General features: G+C 43.3%; 1 protein-coding gene across 2 annotated transcripts in view; it reads right to left on the bottom strand.

Annotated features, from left to right (window-relative positions):
• Window positions 1-17,971, bottom strand: part of ncoa2 (nuclear receptor coactivator 2) — a 51,069-nt gene that overhangs the window by 21,838 nt on the left and 11,260 nt on the right. For both annotated transcript variants that reach the window (XM_084033839.1, XM_084033840.1), the window contains exons 2-5: window positions 7,925-8,032; window positions 7,157-7,329; window positions 3,369-3,472; window positions 785-962 (exon numbers count right to left, since the gene is read on the bottom strand). In XM_084033839.1, the coding sequence (XP_083889965.1) occupies window positions 785-962; window positions 3,369-3,472; window positions 7,157-7,329; window positions 7,925-8,013 (544 nt within the window). In that variant the 5' untranslated portion in view covers window positions 8,014-8,032. The remainder of the gene's footprint in view (window positions 1-784; window positions 963-3,368; window positions 3,473-7,156; window positions 7,330-7,924; window positions 8,033-17,971) is intronic.

Here is a 17,971-nt window from a genome sequence, read left to right as displayed (position 1 = left end):
AATCTCCCAGTATCTGGGACACAGCCCCTCTGAACGTTTCCAGGGTACTCGCTCAGCTCTGTGCTGCTTCTCTACCCAGATGGCTGGGCACTCAGACCTCAATCCGAAAGCACCGGGAGAGGAAGGGGAGAAGGGACTTAGAAAAAAAAAAAAAAAAGCTCCCGACGAGGTGCGCTGACATACATAACAATCACCTCTCCTGCACAGAGGAGATGGAGAGGTGGGATTGTGGAGGAAGAACGGAGATATGTAAGAAAGGAGATGTGGTGGTGGTGGTGGTGGGGGCAAATGTCTGATTTACAAAAATAAATGGCCTGTTTTCATGTGATGAGAATAAAGACAATGCTTTTCAGGAGGGTTAAAAAATGGGAACTTGGTGAGGGTGAGAACATGCAAAACGTGAAAGAGAAGGGGAAGGAAGGGCATGAGATGAGAATATAGGAAGGGAGGGATGCTGCTGACAGGGGAGAGAAGCCGAAAAAAGGAAGTTAATTAGCTGAAAGAGGGAGGGAGGAAGAGGAGAGGAGCGAGAGTGAATTGCTGGGCTGAGCATCGGCAAAAAGAGAAAATGAAGAACCTATAGGTTATATATGCCAACCCTGTATATAAAGCTGACTTTACACATCCTCTACATCGCCGTTGAACCACAAACATTGGTTTAATATGGGCGAGGTGGACCACGAGTGTTTCACAGCCAGACACAAACTGACAAGTAGGAAAAAAACACCCGGGGAGCAAAGCCAACGTTGGCAGGGGGGGGAGAAGAAAAAAAAAAAAGGCTAACCGAGGGATTTGGGCAGCAGGTTCTTGATGAACTCGGCGTGATCCCCGACATGCAGCACGCTGTAGACGCTGGTGTTCATCAGCTCCTCCTGGTTGTAGCGCAGGTACTGGGTCACATTTTCAGACACGAACACGATGTTGCCCTCCATGTTTACCACGAAGAAGAAGCCGTCCAGGGCCTGGAAGGAGGGGAGGACGGAGAAATAAAGGTGAGAACAAATGACAGTGAAAAGAGTCAAACTTTCCCGATAATATGGGCCGAGTAAACTATGCCTAATCCTACCATAATATACTCGTCTCCACTCAGAGTTTATTGGTGTCATTTTACAGCTGAAACTCATCCACTCATAACATTCAACAGCACAAAAGGTGAATTTACACAGGATTTCCAGGGCATTTTAAATAGACAACATGCTAGTTATAAACACAAAGAAGGGTGGAAGTTGCTTGGGGTCAAAACAACAACAAAATAAGAATGTATTCAAGGCAAATTTAAATATGCAACACATCTAAATGGTGAGTCCGGGCGCATCCATCACTGCTGCAGACGCTCTGCATCAGTGTGTCTGACAGAAAGCAGGATAAAAGTGTCTGCAGAGATCGGAGGGAGGATGTTGGAGGAGGAGGAGGAGGGGCACTTAATTGAAAGAATACAGCCCCAGGTCAGCCATTACACACAATATGGTGTCAATTAGGCCATCAAATCACCCAGAGCCCTTAAAAAGGGGAATTCTGCTGGTTGTAAAGCTGTAAAAATCTCATGTCAAGATAAGAGACAAGGGACTTCTGCCAAGGTGTCTGCTCCCCGCCTCTGCTTAAGTACTCATTACCCACACATCACACAGTTAACTTATATTTTCATGAGAAAAAGCATGTTTGCATTGATTATCAGCCGCCTGGTGTTCAGTGCTTAATATTTGGGGTGCAGCAAAGTTACACACGATACACATTGTGAGTCGCCCGCATCAACATTAGCACACGGCTGAAAATAGACCCTCGAGGAGGAGCTACTCATCTATCACTGCTCGAGGCGGCGCGCTTCCAAAAAAAAAAAAAAAAAACGCAACATGTTTGTTGTGCAAGTCCACCCCTGGTGTGAAGAAAGGCCACGCACTGGACAAGTAGGGCAAACAGGGAAAAAAAACAGAGCAAACACGCTTCGCTGCCAGCTCTCGCCTCCTTCCAGACACTCGTGAATAATGCCGTTGGCCAATAGCTTCATTTATAACGCCCCTGATTTAATATAGCCAACTAAAGCCCATACAAATGAATACACTAAATAAATGCACTCCGAGGCACCGCACTCTCTCCCGTGATCCATTTTGCACCGAGGCCTATTGTCTTGATATACGACTCTATATTGCTTAACCTCCCGCAGCAATGTACAGTAGGTAGTGAATTGTTATAGCGTGGGGAATAGGGTCCGCTCCGCTCCCCCCTCTGGGTGTTACCGTTATTTATGATGCGACGCCGGTGCTTTCCAAACAGGGTCCCTCGTCACATAAATTCTTGCTAAACACGCTGTATTTTCAGCGTGACAAAGCATTACGGTTTCGCTAAAAACAATTCAAAAACAGGCCGCTAAAATACTCTTTTAGTAACGACAAAAATATGTCTTTAGCACTGAATATCAAAAGCAGTCAAAGTGTCTAAATCTGGCATCAAATGGAGGTTTTCTTGCAAATATTAGAAATGCATTCCAGTTTGTTTTCGTTTGCAAATGCACATTAGTATCATCGAAAGAATCCTATTATCTGACAATGTTGTCACACCAGAGCAGGAATGCAAACTACATGCCACAGCAGTCATGTGACAGAACAAGGCTCGCCCCCAGAGGGTTAAAACAACACCACATTGATTTTGGTTATTTGGCGCGTCTTCCTGCATGAGAGTGGGCAGCAGAGAGCTTTTTGGGAGGAGGGTCATTGGAGCGCGTGGGTGCATTTCCTGCCGACAGCCAATCTCCTCGGAGCATCCTGTAATGAGCCCGGGCTGGCAGACGGGGGTGGGGGGGGGGAGGCATGGCTAGAGCAGAGCAGGGTGTGAATGGCCGATCGCTGTGTTCTGGGGGCTGACAGATGGGAAAGCATGCAGTCTGCGCCGGGCTATATTTAGCCTGCGAGTTAGTATGTCGATTCAGTGACGCTGGACCAGGAGAGCTATAAATATTCCATGACAGGACAGATCCAGAGGCAAATGAAGAGAAGATGGGGAGGGAGAGGAGACAACTGAACGAGTAAGAGGGAGAAAGGGAGGGAGGAAGTGAGTGAGAGGAGGGACTCAATGGACTGATTCATCCGCCAGGCTGTTGCTTTCTTTCCCATTATACGTAAGCACTTCAGTGGCCCTCCACGGGACAACGAGGCCATTGCTCCCCGCTTGGTGATTTACAGCCAATCGTGGGGGCAGATACAAGATGCTGGCAGCGTTTCCTCCACACGAGCGTGACCCATTTGGGATTGTTCTCTCCCTCTCGTTTATACACACCGACCGAGATTTAGAAGAGGAGACGACGAGTGGAGGCGCGAGTGTTTTTCCAGCGTGTGGTGTGTTCGATATGACACTTATGAATAAGAGCTACCCACCTCCAGCATCATTGGTCCCAAGGCATCTTTGTCAATCACACTTTGGCCTGTTGATGAGACATCAGATTTCTGCACCTCCTCCTCGTTCGCGGCGGCAGCTTTTTCTGTGGAAAAGAAGTCGAGACAAAAAGTAAACACAAAAGTTTAGAAGGAAAAATGGACCTTCAGTTTTTATGAATTTGACAGTTTCTATCCATGAGCCATCAGGCTGCTGAATGACTCACACAAACAATAACTGAACTGAACTCTATTTGCACTATATCCATATCTTCATATCTGTACTAAATCCATATCTTAGGGCGTACACACAAAAAACTGCTGTTAAAATGCATTAATTTTGTTCTTTTGTACATCTTTTTTTATAAATTTAAACCTTTATTTTTTAGTTATTATTTAATCTTTAGTGATTATTTATTGTATTTTCTATTAGAGGCACCTGTGTGAAGGGAAACTGCAAAATAAGAATGCCATTGCTCAGTGTGAACTATGTTTCTACTGTGTGTCTGTCAATAAAAACCTTGTACTAAAAGGTGAGGTATTCTGTTGAGAGAAAAATGTTTTTGGCCTTAAATTGACCCACATACTTTAGAAAAGAGGTCTCTTGTTCACAAGACTTTTAAACAAGTAGCTTTCTGGCTTCAAGGCAAACACATTTTGTCCCTTTGTCCAAAACATGTTGCCGTGGCTCAAACCCAAGCAGCGAGCGGCGAGCAGCGAGGGGAGTGAAAGGTTGTTGTAAATGACTGTCGGAGCCGCTGGATGGACTGCATTGTCATGTCCCAAAAAACAAACTATTATAGGAGCACTGACGGAGTGTAAACAAGTCATTCTCCCAACAGAGGAGCAAAGTTGTTATTACGGGGTCAACAGGCAGACCAGAGAAATAGTAACACAACAAAGAAGTTGCTGCTGTTCTTATTTTAATTCATGTCAATTCTGTCGTCAGAGCTTTGAAGACATTTTGTGCAATTTTACTTTTTGAATGTGTTTTTAGATTTTCTTTTATATAGTTCCGTTTATTATTATTATGTTTAACTGAGTTTATTGTGTATTCGTCAGATTACTGAACACAATTATAAAAAACAACTGTCCAGTGATAGTTTAGGTGACATGTATATTACACATGTTTTTATACACCAAGACAATAAACTTACTCTAAGAAACAGCTTAAATCTTTAAGCTGGTCTTATATTTTGTGTCACAGCGATTTGAGAAGAGATATAAGATGATACTGAAATTCCTCCACCTTTTCCTTTGCATCGATGCTCTTTAGCCAGACATCTCCTCCCCGTTCATATGCACTGCCATTCTCAAATAACTCCTCGTCCCCGCATACTCCCGATTGGATTTCAGAGTATGTATATCCAGAGTATGCATGCAGGTACTCATGGTCTACAATATTAACAGACTGGGACCTCCACTTCTAGCTTCACCACAATGTTTTCCCACTTGAATCCACCAACAACAAACTGCCCAAAAGCTTTTAAAGTAATGGGGTCTGCTCACGAGTTAAAGAAATAAATAATAAAATCTGAATATCCTGTGAGCTCCTGTACCTGCGCTACGGCGCTGTGCATTTGTCCATGTGAGTGATCGGGTTAATAACCATGCAGAGCAGCCGTATGTTCGGAGCGTAGGCTGCCCTACTTTTGGAGGTGATGATGAGAGGCGGAATATGAGTGGGCTTGCCTGGTGGGGTGGGGTAGGTGGGGGGCATTTATCTGTCGCACCGTGCCAAGAAGAGCGCTGACCATATGGGGAGAGAATGTTGTGGTTGTGTTGTTTTTGGGGACACAAATGCAGGTTTTCGGCGGCAGCGTGCGGGCCAACATTCGTCTCTTTCAGCATTAATGATGTGTGCATCAGCGGGAGCCTCTCCGGGCCCAGCGGGGCGCCGTATCCCAGCACAGCTGCCCCGGGTACGGACCCATCACTCAACGTCAACGCAGCGGACCCTCGGCCGGCTCCCCTGTCCGTCTGCAGCACCGTGCCACCGACTATTTATGTGTTTATAACACACAAATCCCACATAATCCACAACTGGCAAGACACCTAAGTGTATTTTGACATTTTTCACATGTGTAATGAATACAGATAATGCAATAAACTACCCCACTGTCTGCCTGCTCGGCGTTGCTACTGTACGGTGTCAGCCTCCGGCCAATGAAAGCTGGTCTTTGTGTGTTGGCACGAGCGGGGCAGTTAATAGTGTAAAGGAAGCTGTAAATCTCTGCCCTTATTTTATAAGCTTTATAAAAGATATCATAACTCAACATATTGTCTATTAAGAAGCAACAGGATGGAAACAAAAGCCATCCATCCTGATTTCAATTAGGGGAAATGTGTGCAGACAGCATGAGAGGAACAAACAGGGATGAATTAACAGCTTTCAGTAGGAGGCCACTGGTTTTTTTATTTATTTTTCCAAAAGGCCATCATCGCTGTATTGCACTTCTCCGCAGGGCTGTGACACCCATCAGCGCAAGTTATTAAGTCACAAACTTGTAATTTAATACATGCGGTAATGTCGCCATAAAAACCCGAGAATATCTTTGCCGCAGTAATGATGCTCTCGGAGGGGGGAGGGAAGGGAAAACAATAGCAAGCCTATAGGAGGACAAATTGTGCGCTACAAACAATGCTAAACAGATGGCGGAGGATGTACGAGGAAGAAAAGAAACAAACGGCGGCGGCGAAGTGATGTAACCTCTACGTTGAGCATAAAAGACGTGAGCTTGAAACGAGCGGCTGCTGAAATCGATCCCCTTGTGAACTGTGTGAGATGAGGTGAAGCTTAAAAAATAAAAATAAAAAAAAGGTGTCTCCTGCTTGCGATTAAGATCTGGACAACAAAGCAGAAAAGTGAGGACTGTTTCCCCCCTTGGTGGTTGTTGTAGAAACACAATTATGTGTTCAGATGCAGGCAGGGGATGTGATTCTATCCTTAAAAAAAAAGGAAAACGAGGGGGAAGAGGTGGACAGACGGCACCCGGAGTTTGTGTGTGATTTTTTATTTTTTTTGCATCCTATTGCTCACCGTTGCATAACGTTTGGCTCGGTGAGTCACATAAAAGAAGTTGACATCATCAGTCTGATTCATGTAAACCATGAGCGGGCTGCTCTTTGTCTACCAGTTACTCAGCTGCTTTTTTAAACGTTCTTTCTTGTATGCATATTTAATTTAGTATTTAACGTCACCAGAGCTACGATTCTTTTGGTTTGGACCTATATGAGCACCCATGATGTTTTGGTGAATCCAACATGTTTAAAAAACAAACACAGGCATCAACTAATTGCTAAAGAGTATTAAAAAAAAAAAATGAGAAGCTGGCAAGTCTGACTGAACAGGCTGATCCATCCGCCTGATGTTCTGGCTCAGGATGGAAGTGATAAAGATCGGCAGCCAACAAAATAAAAAAAAACTGCTCTGCTTCATCCACATGATGAAGTGATGGAGGGAACATTAAATCACTTGTGCTGCCCTTTAATAACAACATCAATTATTATGTGTGGAGCGGATCCCAAAACCATAATATTTATGCCATCAAATCTGATGCTTCTGCCAACAGGGTGCCACCTGTGGCTTCATTTGGACCCTTAAAACCCCCACAACCACATCCTAAGCACATTCATAATATTGTAGTGTCATATTCACAGTATAAATAGCTTTAATTCAAAGCACCATTTGCAGGTTTTCACGTCGAGGCTTCGTGTCTATGCAGCGTCTATGTCAAAGGATGCAGTTGCACTGATGTTTTGTAATAAATGCTTTTAAAAAAAGGTGGTACCTTGCTCTTTAATCTGTCTGATCTGCTTCACAGTTTCCTTCAGGATTGCACATTTGTCGGGCTTGACATTGAAGTTGTCGATGTCGTTGAAGTTGGCGAAGATCAGCTCGGCGAGCTCCTCGATGTATTTGTTCTCGTGCTCGCGGTTGCGCTTCTCGTTGCTCCGCTTTGGACTACGGAGATAAAAAAAAATAAAGAAGAAGTCAAGAAGGTGAGGAAAAATGCAATGATGGAATATATATATAAAGTGCAATTCTACCACCATAACAGAATGGATAGGGGGTCAGAAAGGAAACATAAGTGTTTGCACACGTCAGACTGAAGAGCCCTCTTATTTTCAAACCAAAGTGCTGAACATCTTCCACAAATGGAGGAGACTCACAAGAGGGATAAGGTCTATTATCCTCCATATGACATGAAACATATCTGTAGGCCTCTTCGCTGCACCGAAATGGAGCACAGCATCAATAAAGAAACCCCCCTCTCATTCTTGAGTGCTCGTCTACGGATAAATTATGCAGATTTATTGTACAGATTGCAACAGCGGTCTCGGGTTGGCTACCGCATTAGCATACAGTCGTTCTCAGTAACTACTGTCATGTTACCGTGCAGTATTTTTAGTGGTTGATCTCATTTTAACCAACATCCAAAACTCTGACATCATTTTTACCTTCGTTGCATGAATCTGCATTTCCACTGCTCTTTTCTTATCGGTTAAATCAAGTGTGGGGAAGAAATCTTTTGTTTATTTGCTAGAACAAGTCTTACCTGGGTCCTAGAAGTTCAGTGGAACATTCTTTGCGTTTTCGTGACTCTGCCCTGGCAGGGTCAGATGGGTTTTCACCGACTCCACTCATCCTCAATGCATATCAGCGTCTGCAAAAATACAAAAAAAAAGTATGAAAACACACATATGAAGTGATGTTCAAACGGCAGAATTATGTGGAAACCGCTTATATGCTGCTGGTGAGCATGCAAACAATCTGCATACAACACCAAAGACAAACACTGGATATAGATCAATTATGGCATGGAACCTAACTCGAATAAATAGCAAATTAACATTTAAAAAACGTGAAAAAGCATCTGCATCAAAGGAGTATAGCCTCAGCCAGGGGCAAACATCTCCAGAGGTCTAATATTTTAGAAGGTTTAAAGAGTATTCTTTAAATTAAACTCATTTTTGGTTAAATGGTTATTTTTTTACTGTTGGACCCCAGAAAGAATAGCTGGTTCTGTGCCCCAGCTAATGGGGATCCTAATAAACTAAACTAAACTTAACACACATCTACACACACACACACACATCTACACACACACACACATCTACACACACACACACACACACACACACACACACACACACACACACATCTACACACACATCTACACACACACACATCTACACACATCTACACACATCTACACACACACACACACACACACACACACACACACACACACACACACACACACACACACACACACACACACACAATCCTGTGCTGGGGGGCACAGGTTGATCCACTCCAGAAGAAATGAGTGAAAAATGGAGCGGAGAAAGAGATTCAATCATTTCTCTCTGATGGTGCAGCTCTCCCCAGAGACGCTGAAATGAGAACACGGCGCTTTGCCCACAGCACCAGACTGCACGCTCCGAAACCACGTAGCCGAGAAAGGAGCCGTCCGTTACACGATACCGGGCTCACGGCGGAGACGCCATGCACGCGTGTTTACAGAGCACCTCTAGGATTGCTTTACCTGCTGTGATTTATAAGTGTAACAATAAATATCTGCTTTTTTCCCCTCACGTTGGGACTATTTTATGTGATCCAAAGCAAGCGGGGCGGAGGGATGTTGTGGTGTGATCTGTAAATCAACGTAGATTAATTCACAACAAATTGAAAACTCGAGAGCATCCACACCAACGTATATTTCATTCCGCTCTCCTCTCTTACCCTGCGAGTCAGCACAGGCTGAACTTCATGCCACTTAATGAAAGACAATCAATTATTGATCAAAGTAATGTCTTATTAATTACCACCATCATATGCACCAAAATTTGATGGTCGCTAATGGACTTCCAACATCTGCAGCGTTGGAAAAATGTGAACGAGTTGGACATTAAACAATATATGCATGAAAAAAAAAAAGGAATCTGCACGACGGAGCGTCTGCAGCACTTTTGCTTTATGAGGGAGGAAGAGAGAGACCTTGAGAAAGGAAAAGAAAGTTTTTTTTCTTCTTCTCCCAGCACAATGCACAAGGTTGGAGCATGCTGTGTTGAGATACACTCTCAGCCACTCTAACCATGGAAACGGCTGTGTGTGTGTACACACACACACACTGCTCAGTCATTACATAAGGCATCACAGTGTACAGCGGCACAATGTAGCGAGGAATAGCATAGCTTAGCAGAAGCAGGCGAAACAAAAAAAAAAAAAAAAGGGGAGCTAGTGACCATGCAAACTTGAGCCCCCCCCTCCCCCCCTGGCCTGGAGTGACCTACTTTAAAGCTAATGGTCGGGTCTGATGCTCAAATGCATGAAGTCAGAGCGGCGGTGGCCGGAGAGGCAGAGGAGACTCTGAAGGGTAAAATCACAGTCGTACCGTTACGTTGACGGGTACGATTGTCTGTACGGTAAACGGACAGGTGATGAACATCAAGTTCACCGTGTGTGTGTCCTTGCATCGCGCTCTTTTGAACGCCATCAGGGCTCCTTTTTTTTCTACACCGGCTCTCCCCTGGAATTACAACAGTCTCCGTATCAGAGGTTACGTGCTTTTTTATTAATGACAACAGAAACAGGCTATTAAAACTCTCCTTTTCTAAGTGGCACTCTCCGTTCCCATTGGTCGAGCCTGGACTCTCCAAGCGCAAGTTACCATGGGGATTCTAGACCCGATTGGTTGTTGCGTGTCCTGCTGGGCCCGGATATGATTGGTTGCCGTCGTCTCCTTGACATGGCAGCAATGATGGGTCAGTGTACGTACAAAAAAAAAAGGGGGAGGAGAGACTGGAAGCACGTCTCAATGACATCAACACAGACGGTCAGACTGCCTGGTAAGGGGGGCGCCAGGCCGGTTTTTTGTTGCTGGGGTGTCCGATCTTCATATCGGCAGACTAGCGAGGGGGATCTCTTATCCCAGAGGACGCCCCGGATCCCTGGATGTGGGCAGCTGTAAACAGGTGGTGCTCACCCTTACACGGAGGTGTTTCATTCTGGTCCAATAGGGGAGAGTTCCTTCATGCTTCCAGTCTTATTTCCAAACGCATGCACGACTCATCAACCTGCTCTTTTTTGTGGATTTCCATTAGCAAAAGACCACCGATTGGTCAGACAGACTCATCAATAGAATAATCACTTACATGAAGAGAAACATCCTGCACAAACCAGACATATTTCAATAGCATTGCTACCGTCAACAGATATATTTTTTATTCAAATCGACCCAGAAACTGAAATATTGAAAAATGGCAGCAAATCTACACTGTTCAAGACGTCGCACAAATGTCGAAGTATATAATATAAATATTGCGTCGAAGAAGATGCGATGACAGCGTCGCTTTTATGTACAGCTGTGATTCTTGCCTGCATTAAAGGGTTACAATACCAGTGGAAAATTAAATAGAGAATAGGACTTGATAAGTGAGACGAGTTGAGATTTATCCTCTTAAAAAAACAATGTAAGTATTTGCTCGTCTTACACAAACATTTTGTTAGCAAATAAATTATACGATGCAGCCGTCTGTCACACTCAACCACATACGACACAGAGCCAGAAGAGACGTCAGTGCAGCGATGTTGTTGTTGTTGTTGTTGCCGGTGACAGCAACACACAATAACATTCGTGGCTCTGAATGAAGGTAGGGCGCTACACATTACCTTCAGTAGGATTACATGAATGTAGATTATTCAGTCACACCCCTGTCACGTAACAATCAGTATGTACAACAACCAGTTTCACCTCGTCAGACAGGAGCAATTTAAAGGGAAACCGAGAGCAATTAAAAAGTCACAAACCCAGGCGACAGGGCAACACAGTTCAATGCCCTTTAACCTCCATTAAAATGTGTATATTCTAGTGTTCCCCTTCATTCACTTACTGTAAAGTACACCGTATTATAAAGGGAAGAGTAATAAGGGGGAAAACACTACCAGCAGCCGAAAAAACAGTCATGTTTTGTTGCTACTTCGACGCAAAACTGAGCTAGCGTTTGCTTCTGCCTTCCGACAGTGACATTGGAAAAGCTGAGGCTGATATAGTGCTGAGCATAAAGTCATGCATGCATAAGAGACATGCATTGGTACGCCGGCGCCGTGTGCAGATATCACCGACTCGCAGCGATGTAGGGTAGGTGGGGGGTTGGGTGAGTAAATTCATTATACGTTGAACTGATTGGCGTATTCTGCAGGGCATCAACCTCATTCGCAATTCATCAAGATGACGGTTCCTTTGGTTTATTAGCATTATAAGCTGAGACTTCTATCATATTTATGTTGGTCATAGACTGTGTGGAAGCGTTGTTCACACAGATGAATGAAAGCAATGCAGCTTTTAAATAAATATCGTTGTTGTTGTTTCAAAAACAAACAGGCCTACATTTATTAATCAGAGCAAACGTACAACAAACAATGCCATCCATTATTCTGAAACAACAGCTTATACTTGCATGCATCTCGGGCAATAATGTTGTTTTTATCGTTTTTTTTATAGATATATAAAGGTCAAACAATAGGGGATGAATGAGCAATAAAAATAAAAAATGCATGATCCAGAGTAGTCGGGAACGCCGCTAGACTCGACCAAGCTGGAGTAATGAAGGGTCGTACCATATTTACATTACAGTAAGAAAGGTCGGGGAAATAGAAATAAAAGTCATTTGTTAAAGGAGGGTTTCTTTGCAGTGCATGCCGTCACTAAAGCAGGAAGTACAAACGTACAAACCGGAGCCCCGACTTGAAACGGTCGTGAGGTATATTTGAGCAGATCTGTTGTGATGAGCTCAGGTTTCCACTAACGTAAGTGTAGTGCACACCTCTTCTCCATCACACAAACGCACACCATAACTGTGTATGTGTGTGCCGTGCTGACAGATCGGCGCTGCCAGCGTTAACTCAATACTTCATTACATGTTTTCATCCTCATCCAGTCTCTCCGTTTCCGTTTGTGACCGACTCACCGGACTAAATGAAGAGTTATGTTATATTAAACCACTGTAATAACTCGCACACCCTGCCTCAGCAACACAACACTGATGATTTTCCAATATATGCAGCTGTTTATTGCACCGATGCACCAGAGATTAGATTTTTAATACCAGAACCTCAGAATATGCGAGGGCGAGAAAAACAATATTTCTTTGCAAATATCTTCATATAGATATTGCGACGTTATGGTAGGTTAAAAAACAAATACTTGCACAATAAATCATCAGAAATGTGGATATGATGACTAAGTGGCTGAAGGCAACTAAACCAGTCTGATAAGTTCAGAAAATGACATCACTTTAAAATAAACAGCTCGTGAGAGGAGAACGACAAAAGAACACGCGAGTTAAAGTGAAATCAATTGACTTTGAAAGCGCGAGGTGCACTTGAGGGAGGTGATCGTAGGTGTGTGTCATTGCTCGTGTCTTAGGTGTCACAGGGAGAAGGCTCTCCAGGACGGAGCTGGAGCCAACCAGTCTGGCGAGGCAGGAATGCAGAACCAACAAGGAGCTGCTGCCGCCGCCGCCGCCCAGAGAGCTGGAGATGACGACGTTTCCTCCCGTTGAACTCAGCTGGGACGACCGTGACATGACATACTGCATCCGACAAATTAAACCTTTAACCTCACATGCACTGTAAGCATGAATGTTAGGGGTGAGTATTGGAAAGAACCTCACGATACGATACGTATCATGATACTTTGGTCACGATACGATACGTATCACGATACGTTGGTCACGATACGATATGTATCACAATACTTTGGTCACGATACGATACGTATCATGATACTTTGGTCACGACACGATACGTTTCACGATGTCGCAATATAAATAAAGATGAAAACACACATCAGATGATATTGATCAGAGGACAAATTGAGCCAAAACTATTTCATTCAAAACAGCCTCTCCATTTTATTAATTCCCATGAAATCCACTGGAATAAATATTGAAAATAAAATGAAAAAGGATAAAGTACTGCATTCACAATGCGTCTAAACATGAATCTTTTTTTTTTTACTGATCTTTGGAGTATCCAAAGATATTGTATCGGGCGGCAAAGTATCGCGATATATTGCCGTACCGATATTTTTACGCACCCCTACTTAATGTACTGAATTTGTATTAAAATTATGTATCAATTATCCAATATATTTTTAAAAGAAATGATGTTTAGTTACTTATTGCGAGACAAAATCCTGCAGCAATAACAGATGATCCATGGGGGAGAGGGGGCATGTGCCAGGTCCTGTAATCATGTGGGTTAGCGGGGCTTTGATTATGAAGACACACCCAGTGCTTCTGGAAGTCGGAGGCATGACTGTGCATTTAAACTGCATCAAACGGCATAAAGGGGGGGGGTTGAAGTCTCCTGCACTATAATAATGGGAGCCCCTTTTTCAGAAACCACTGTGGGGCACTGAACAATGTCTCTGGGAGCGTAATCTGTCCTCACATGGCTTCTTGGCACCGAGAGAGGCTGGCTTCCAGTGGGCCCCATTTATTTCCCCCAAAAAACTGAAGAGGAAATGGTGACAGAGGAGGAGGAGGAGGGGGTGGAGGTGGGGGTGGGGAGTAGCCCCCGGGAGGATTTGCATCTTCTCGTTTTACATCCCCGATACATGAAGAAGCGCCGAGAGAGCCAAGACACACAGGAACACGTTGGAACCGTGTCAGACGGTATTAAAGACAAACACAGTATTTAAAAACAACAATATGGATTTCAACAGGACTTCTGCAAACGAGGCTCGGGGTCCGGCCTTGGTGACAGCTGCCGTTACCTCGATCCAGATGTTCCGATGTTAGGTTTGGGTCAAGGGATTGAGACGAGATTGTGACGGCGATGATGGAGTGAAAAGATTAAGAGCAAGGTGAGTTTGAAACCTTGAGCAAGACTTATAAAGGAATCGGCTAGACGACAGGCTCGGGAGAAAATGAGTGTAGAGATGAATAGGGGAGATGGGGGATCAAATATAGTTCATGAGCCTTTTTCCACAGAGACGTTGTGTTCAGTGAGTCCAATCTGTAACTGTACATCCCTGTACTCTCATGTGCCCACTTGTGTGCGGTTTTCAGAGTCAGCTAAAGGACATTTAACCCCCCCCTCCCGGTTACTCAATACACAAAGCAAATCTACTAGATTAAAAAAAAAAAAATCTAAACGCAATGTTGATGTAGAGAGGTACGCACCTACCGAGTCCCACTCGTGAGCTCCAGAAAAATCACTGCAAGGTAATGGCTCTAAAGTGCTGGAGTGCCCCCCCACTCGCCCTCCACACCCCCCCCATTTACTGAAAGCTGATCATGCTCATGAATCTTTAACACTGGCAGTCACTTCAGGATGTCGCAGGACGGGAAGGGGAGGGAGCGCTGGCTGTCAGACTGTCAGAGGGGGGGGAAGAGGACTGGAATCACGACGAGTCAAGGGATCCCAAAAAAATGGACTAACTGGTACATTTAAGCACCTCTCGTCAACAATTGATCCGCGGATGAGAGCGCTGGCTGATGTCAAACTGCCACATATCCGTTTGTGCTCCCTGTTCATATCATTGTGCTCCAAAATCAACACTCGCCAGACGCCAAATAAGACTCAATTTAGGCCTTGGCGAGCAAATTATGGAGACCACACACCATTATGGAAAACCTACACGCCCCCCAGTGAAAGCTGCAGGGTTTGCAGCCACGGGAGGGGGGGGGGATTATGTTTCCGGGGGTCCTGGTGTCGCCAAGACTTCCTTTTCGGTGCGCTGCTCGTTGTTTACACTCCCGATTAGCAACTTGAGATGCAAGACTTGGAGTTGAGAAGTGGCCAGTTTACAAGCATATTTATTTATTTTTGCTCTGCACACGCGACCGTTTACCTGCATTCAACCAAAGCCTGCTCAAACCCAATTAATCAATTAGTCAAGTGAGATTTTATGATTTTAGATTCCAACAGACGCATCATAGTAAATAAAAACTGTACAACAAGAGCCAATTCTGCTTAAGAAGTATGGAGAGAGACAAGCAGCAGACAACAATGCTGACAAAGAATGCTTCCGATACCAAGATCTAGTCCTGATTCTGCTTATGAATGAAAGTGAACACCACAGAAGAACTTCAATGAGAAACGCTTAAGAGTTGAAAGTGCAAAAATATACAATACTGATTCCAATACCTTCAATTTGATACCACAACTCTTTGTAGAAACTCAATTTCTGTAAATGACTCCCGCTTATTTCTCTAATTTATAAAAAATTGTATAAATGATTATGTTTTCTTCAGTTCATTGACAGGCGGTATTACTTCACTGCAACATTTGGTAACATCAACAGAAAGAAAACTAAATTAAACACTCATTCCACCACCGACCACGCCACAAAGTTATGCTCAAATAAATAAATAAGAATAGAAACACTTCAATTACCACTTTTCAAAATCCACCTAAAGCATAAATGAAATCACACCAAAACATAAAAACAAATCCCACGTCATGTCAGCTGGTTGTTATCAACCAAAGGTGGGGTTTAAAAGGCTATTTTTCAAAAAACTCTGGTGCTTAATCCACATAAAAACACACCGGGGCGACATGACATCACTTCCTGAAAACCTCACAATAGAACGAACCATCATCACCACCGATATGGTTGAATATTCACCAAATCCGTTGGCATACTAGCGTACATTTTAATAGTATCGCTACCGACAACGTCTTGTTTTCTCCGTTTCCGAGGCAACGTGGCAAATATCACAAAGCAAGATGTTTTTGTTATTCCTAATAAAAGTCCTAATATTAAGACTTGTGAGACCAAGATGTCACACGAGAATTGTCGTAATAGTGTGAAGAAATCTATTCATTTTGGCTGTTATATATAAAAAAATTGGGATCCTGGCTCTGGGGATCCTAGCTGTGAAACACCTCGTTGTGTTCAAAAAACACTGGAAAAAATCTTCTTCTTCACTGAACTGAAACACATTCAATTAATGATCCCTGCTGAATGAGAATCCATAGCTGCCTTATACAAAATAAATAAACATATATCTATATAAACATGAAAATCTGCTGGCATAAGAATGCATTTAAATGTGTGGATTTTGTTCATGACAACAGATATTATAGAAAACACTGCAAGACGCTATAAGAAATAGAATTACCTTCTTTTAAACATTGCATGTGCATATTATGTAGGAAAATATAAATACACACATGCTACATTAGATGACTCATTCAGCTGTACTTGACCACCAAAAAAAAGTGCACATAATCTGATACAGAGGGACAAATAATGCTCAGTACATTCATGCAACTAAAGTCCATTTTTAACTAACTGCTAATGCAAACTATTACTCCACTCGGTGTCGCAAGCTCTCCTGGCAATGCAGTAATCCTAAAAGACCCGTTCTAGCCAACACCATCTGCACTGTAACCTGCAAAGTAAGTAACGCAACCTCAGAAAGAATGGTGCTTTTAAATAAAAAAGAAGCTTTTTATAATAAAAAACCACCAGATGGATGAATACCGCAGACCAACGGGTCTATTGGATGCAGCCCTCACGTTGACAAAAGTGTTGGATCTGGACACCGTTATGACCGGGGGGGATTCCAAAACAGACTTCTTTTCATAATATCTTGGACAAACCAAAAGATTGTTCAAAAAACAGAAATATGCCCCAGTAAAACAAAGTTCCCACTGTGTTTGGGGAACCGTGTGTTATCTGATGGCAGCCGCTAAACGCTTTAAGATGTTAATATCGAAAACCACCATCAACACTATTCTCCCTTGTAAGAAGAGAAATTAGCTCAAACTTCCTAGAATACAAAAGCATGTACAGGGAGCACTTATCCCAGTTGGAGACGCAAGCCAATAAAACAAGCCTGCAGGAGGGACATGTGGGATTGTTCTTAATGGACACACACAAGTCAAATCTCTCTTTTTAAAAGATGTTAACGGAAACAAAAATTACTTATTAGAAGTTTGCATCATCTGGACCGGTTGTCACTGTGTGTTTTGGGCCCCGGGTGTCCATTTTGGCGTACTGCAAGTACTGTTGTGTAAAAGAAAAGTCAGACTTGGTTTCAGTCCCTCAGGCTGTAATGATAGGAAACCTTTAAAGCACCTCTGCTCAAAAAGAAATAACAATACAGTACCTCCCTTTACAAAACAGTGTATAGTAAGGGAATATGTGCAAACTATGACAGTTACTTAAATAGAGATGCAACAATATATTCAGGGCTGCAAAAAACAATTCTAAATTGTATTAACTACTGATTACTATTTTGATTTATTGGTCTAAAGTGACAATTTTGCATGTTTTTATGGCAAAACAATGCTTAAGAAAGGTCTCACGTACTTAAAACAACAACCAAGTGCTCCCCAGACCGGGGAAGACCTTGAGAACTCCTCTCCCTACAAGGATGCACCACACGAACATGTTTTAAACTCCTGTTTTATCATCAATTTGCAACATTACAGCATGCATATTGCAAATCATACCGGGAGTTCTCACGGCCAAGCCTCCCCCCCCTCCCCCGCTGAGTAATGTTTACTGACTCATGAGTTTCAATACACAGGTGAAAAAAACTTGCAAATTAGGAAGAACAGCTTCCTCCGACACAAAAAC

This window comes from Eutrigla gurnardus, assembly GCF_963514095.1.
Source record: "Eutrigla gurnardus genome assembly, chromosome: 18".
Classification (NCBI taxonomy): Eukaryota; Metazoa; Chordata; class Actinopteri; order Perciformes; family Triglidae; genus Eutrigla; species Eutrigla gurnardus.
Note: the sequence above shows the minus strand (reverse complement) of the source record. Positions and strands in the feature narration are given on the sequence as shown.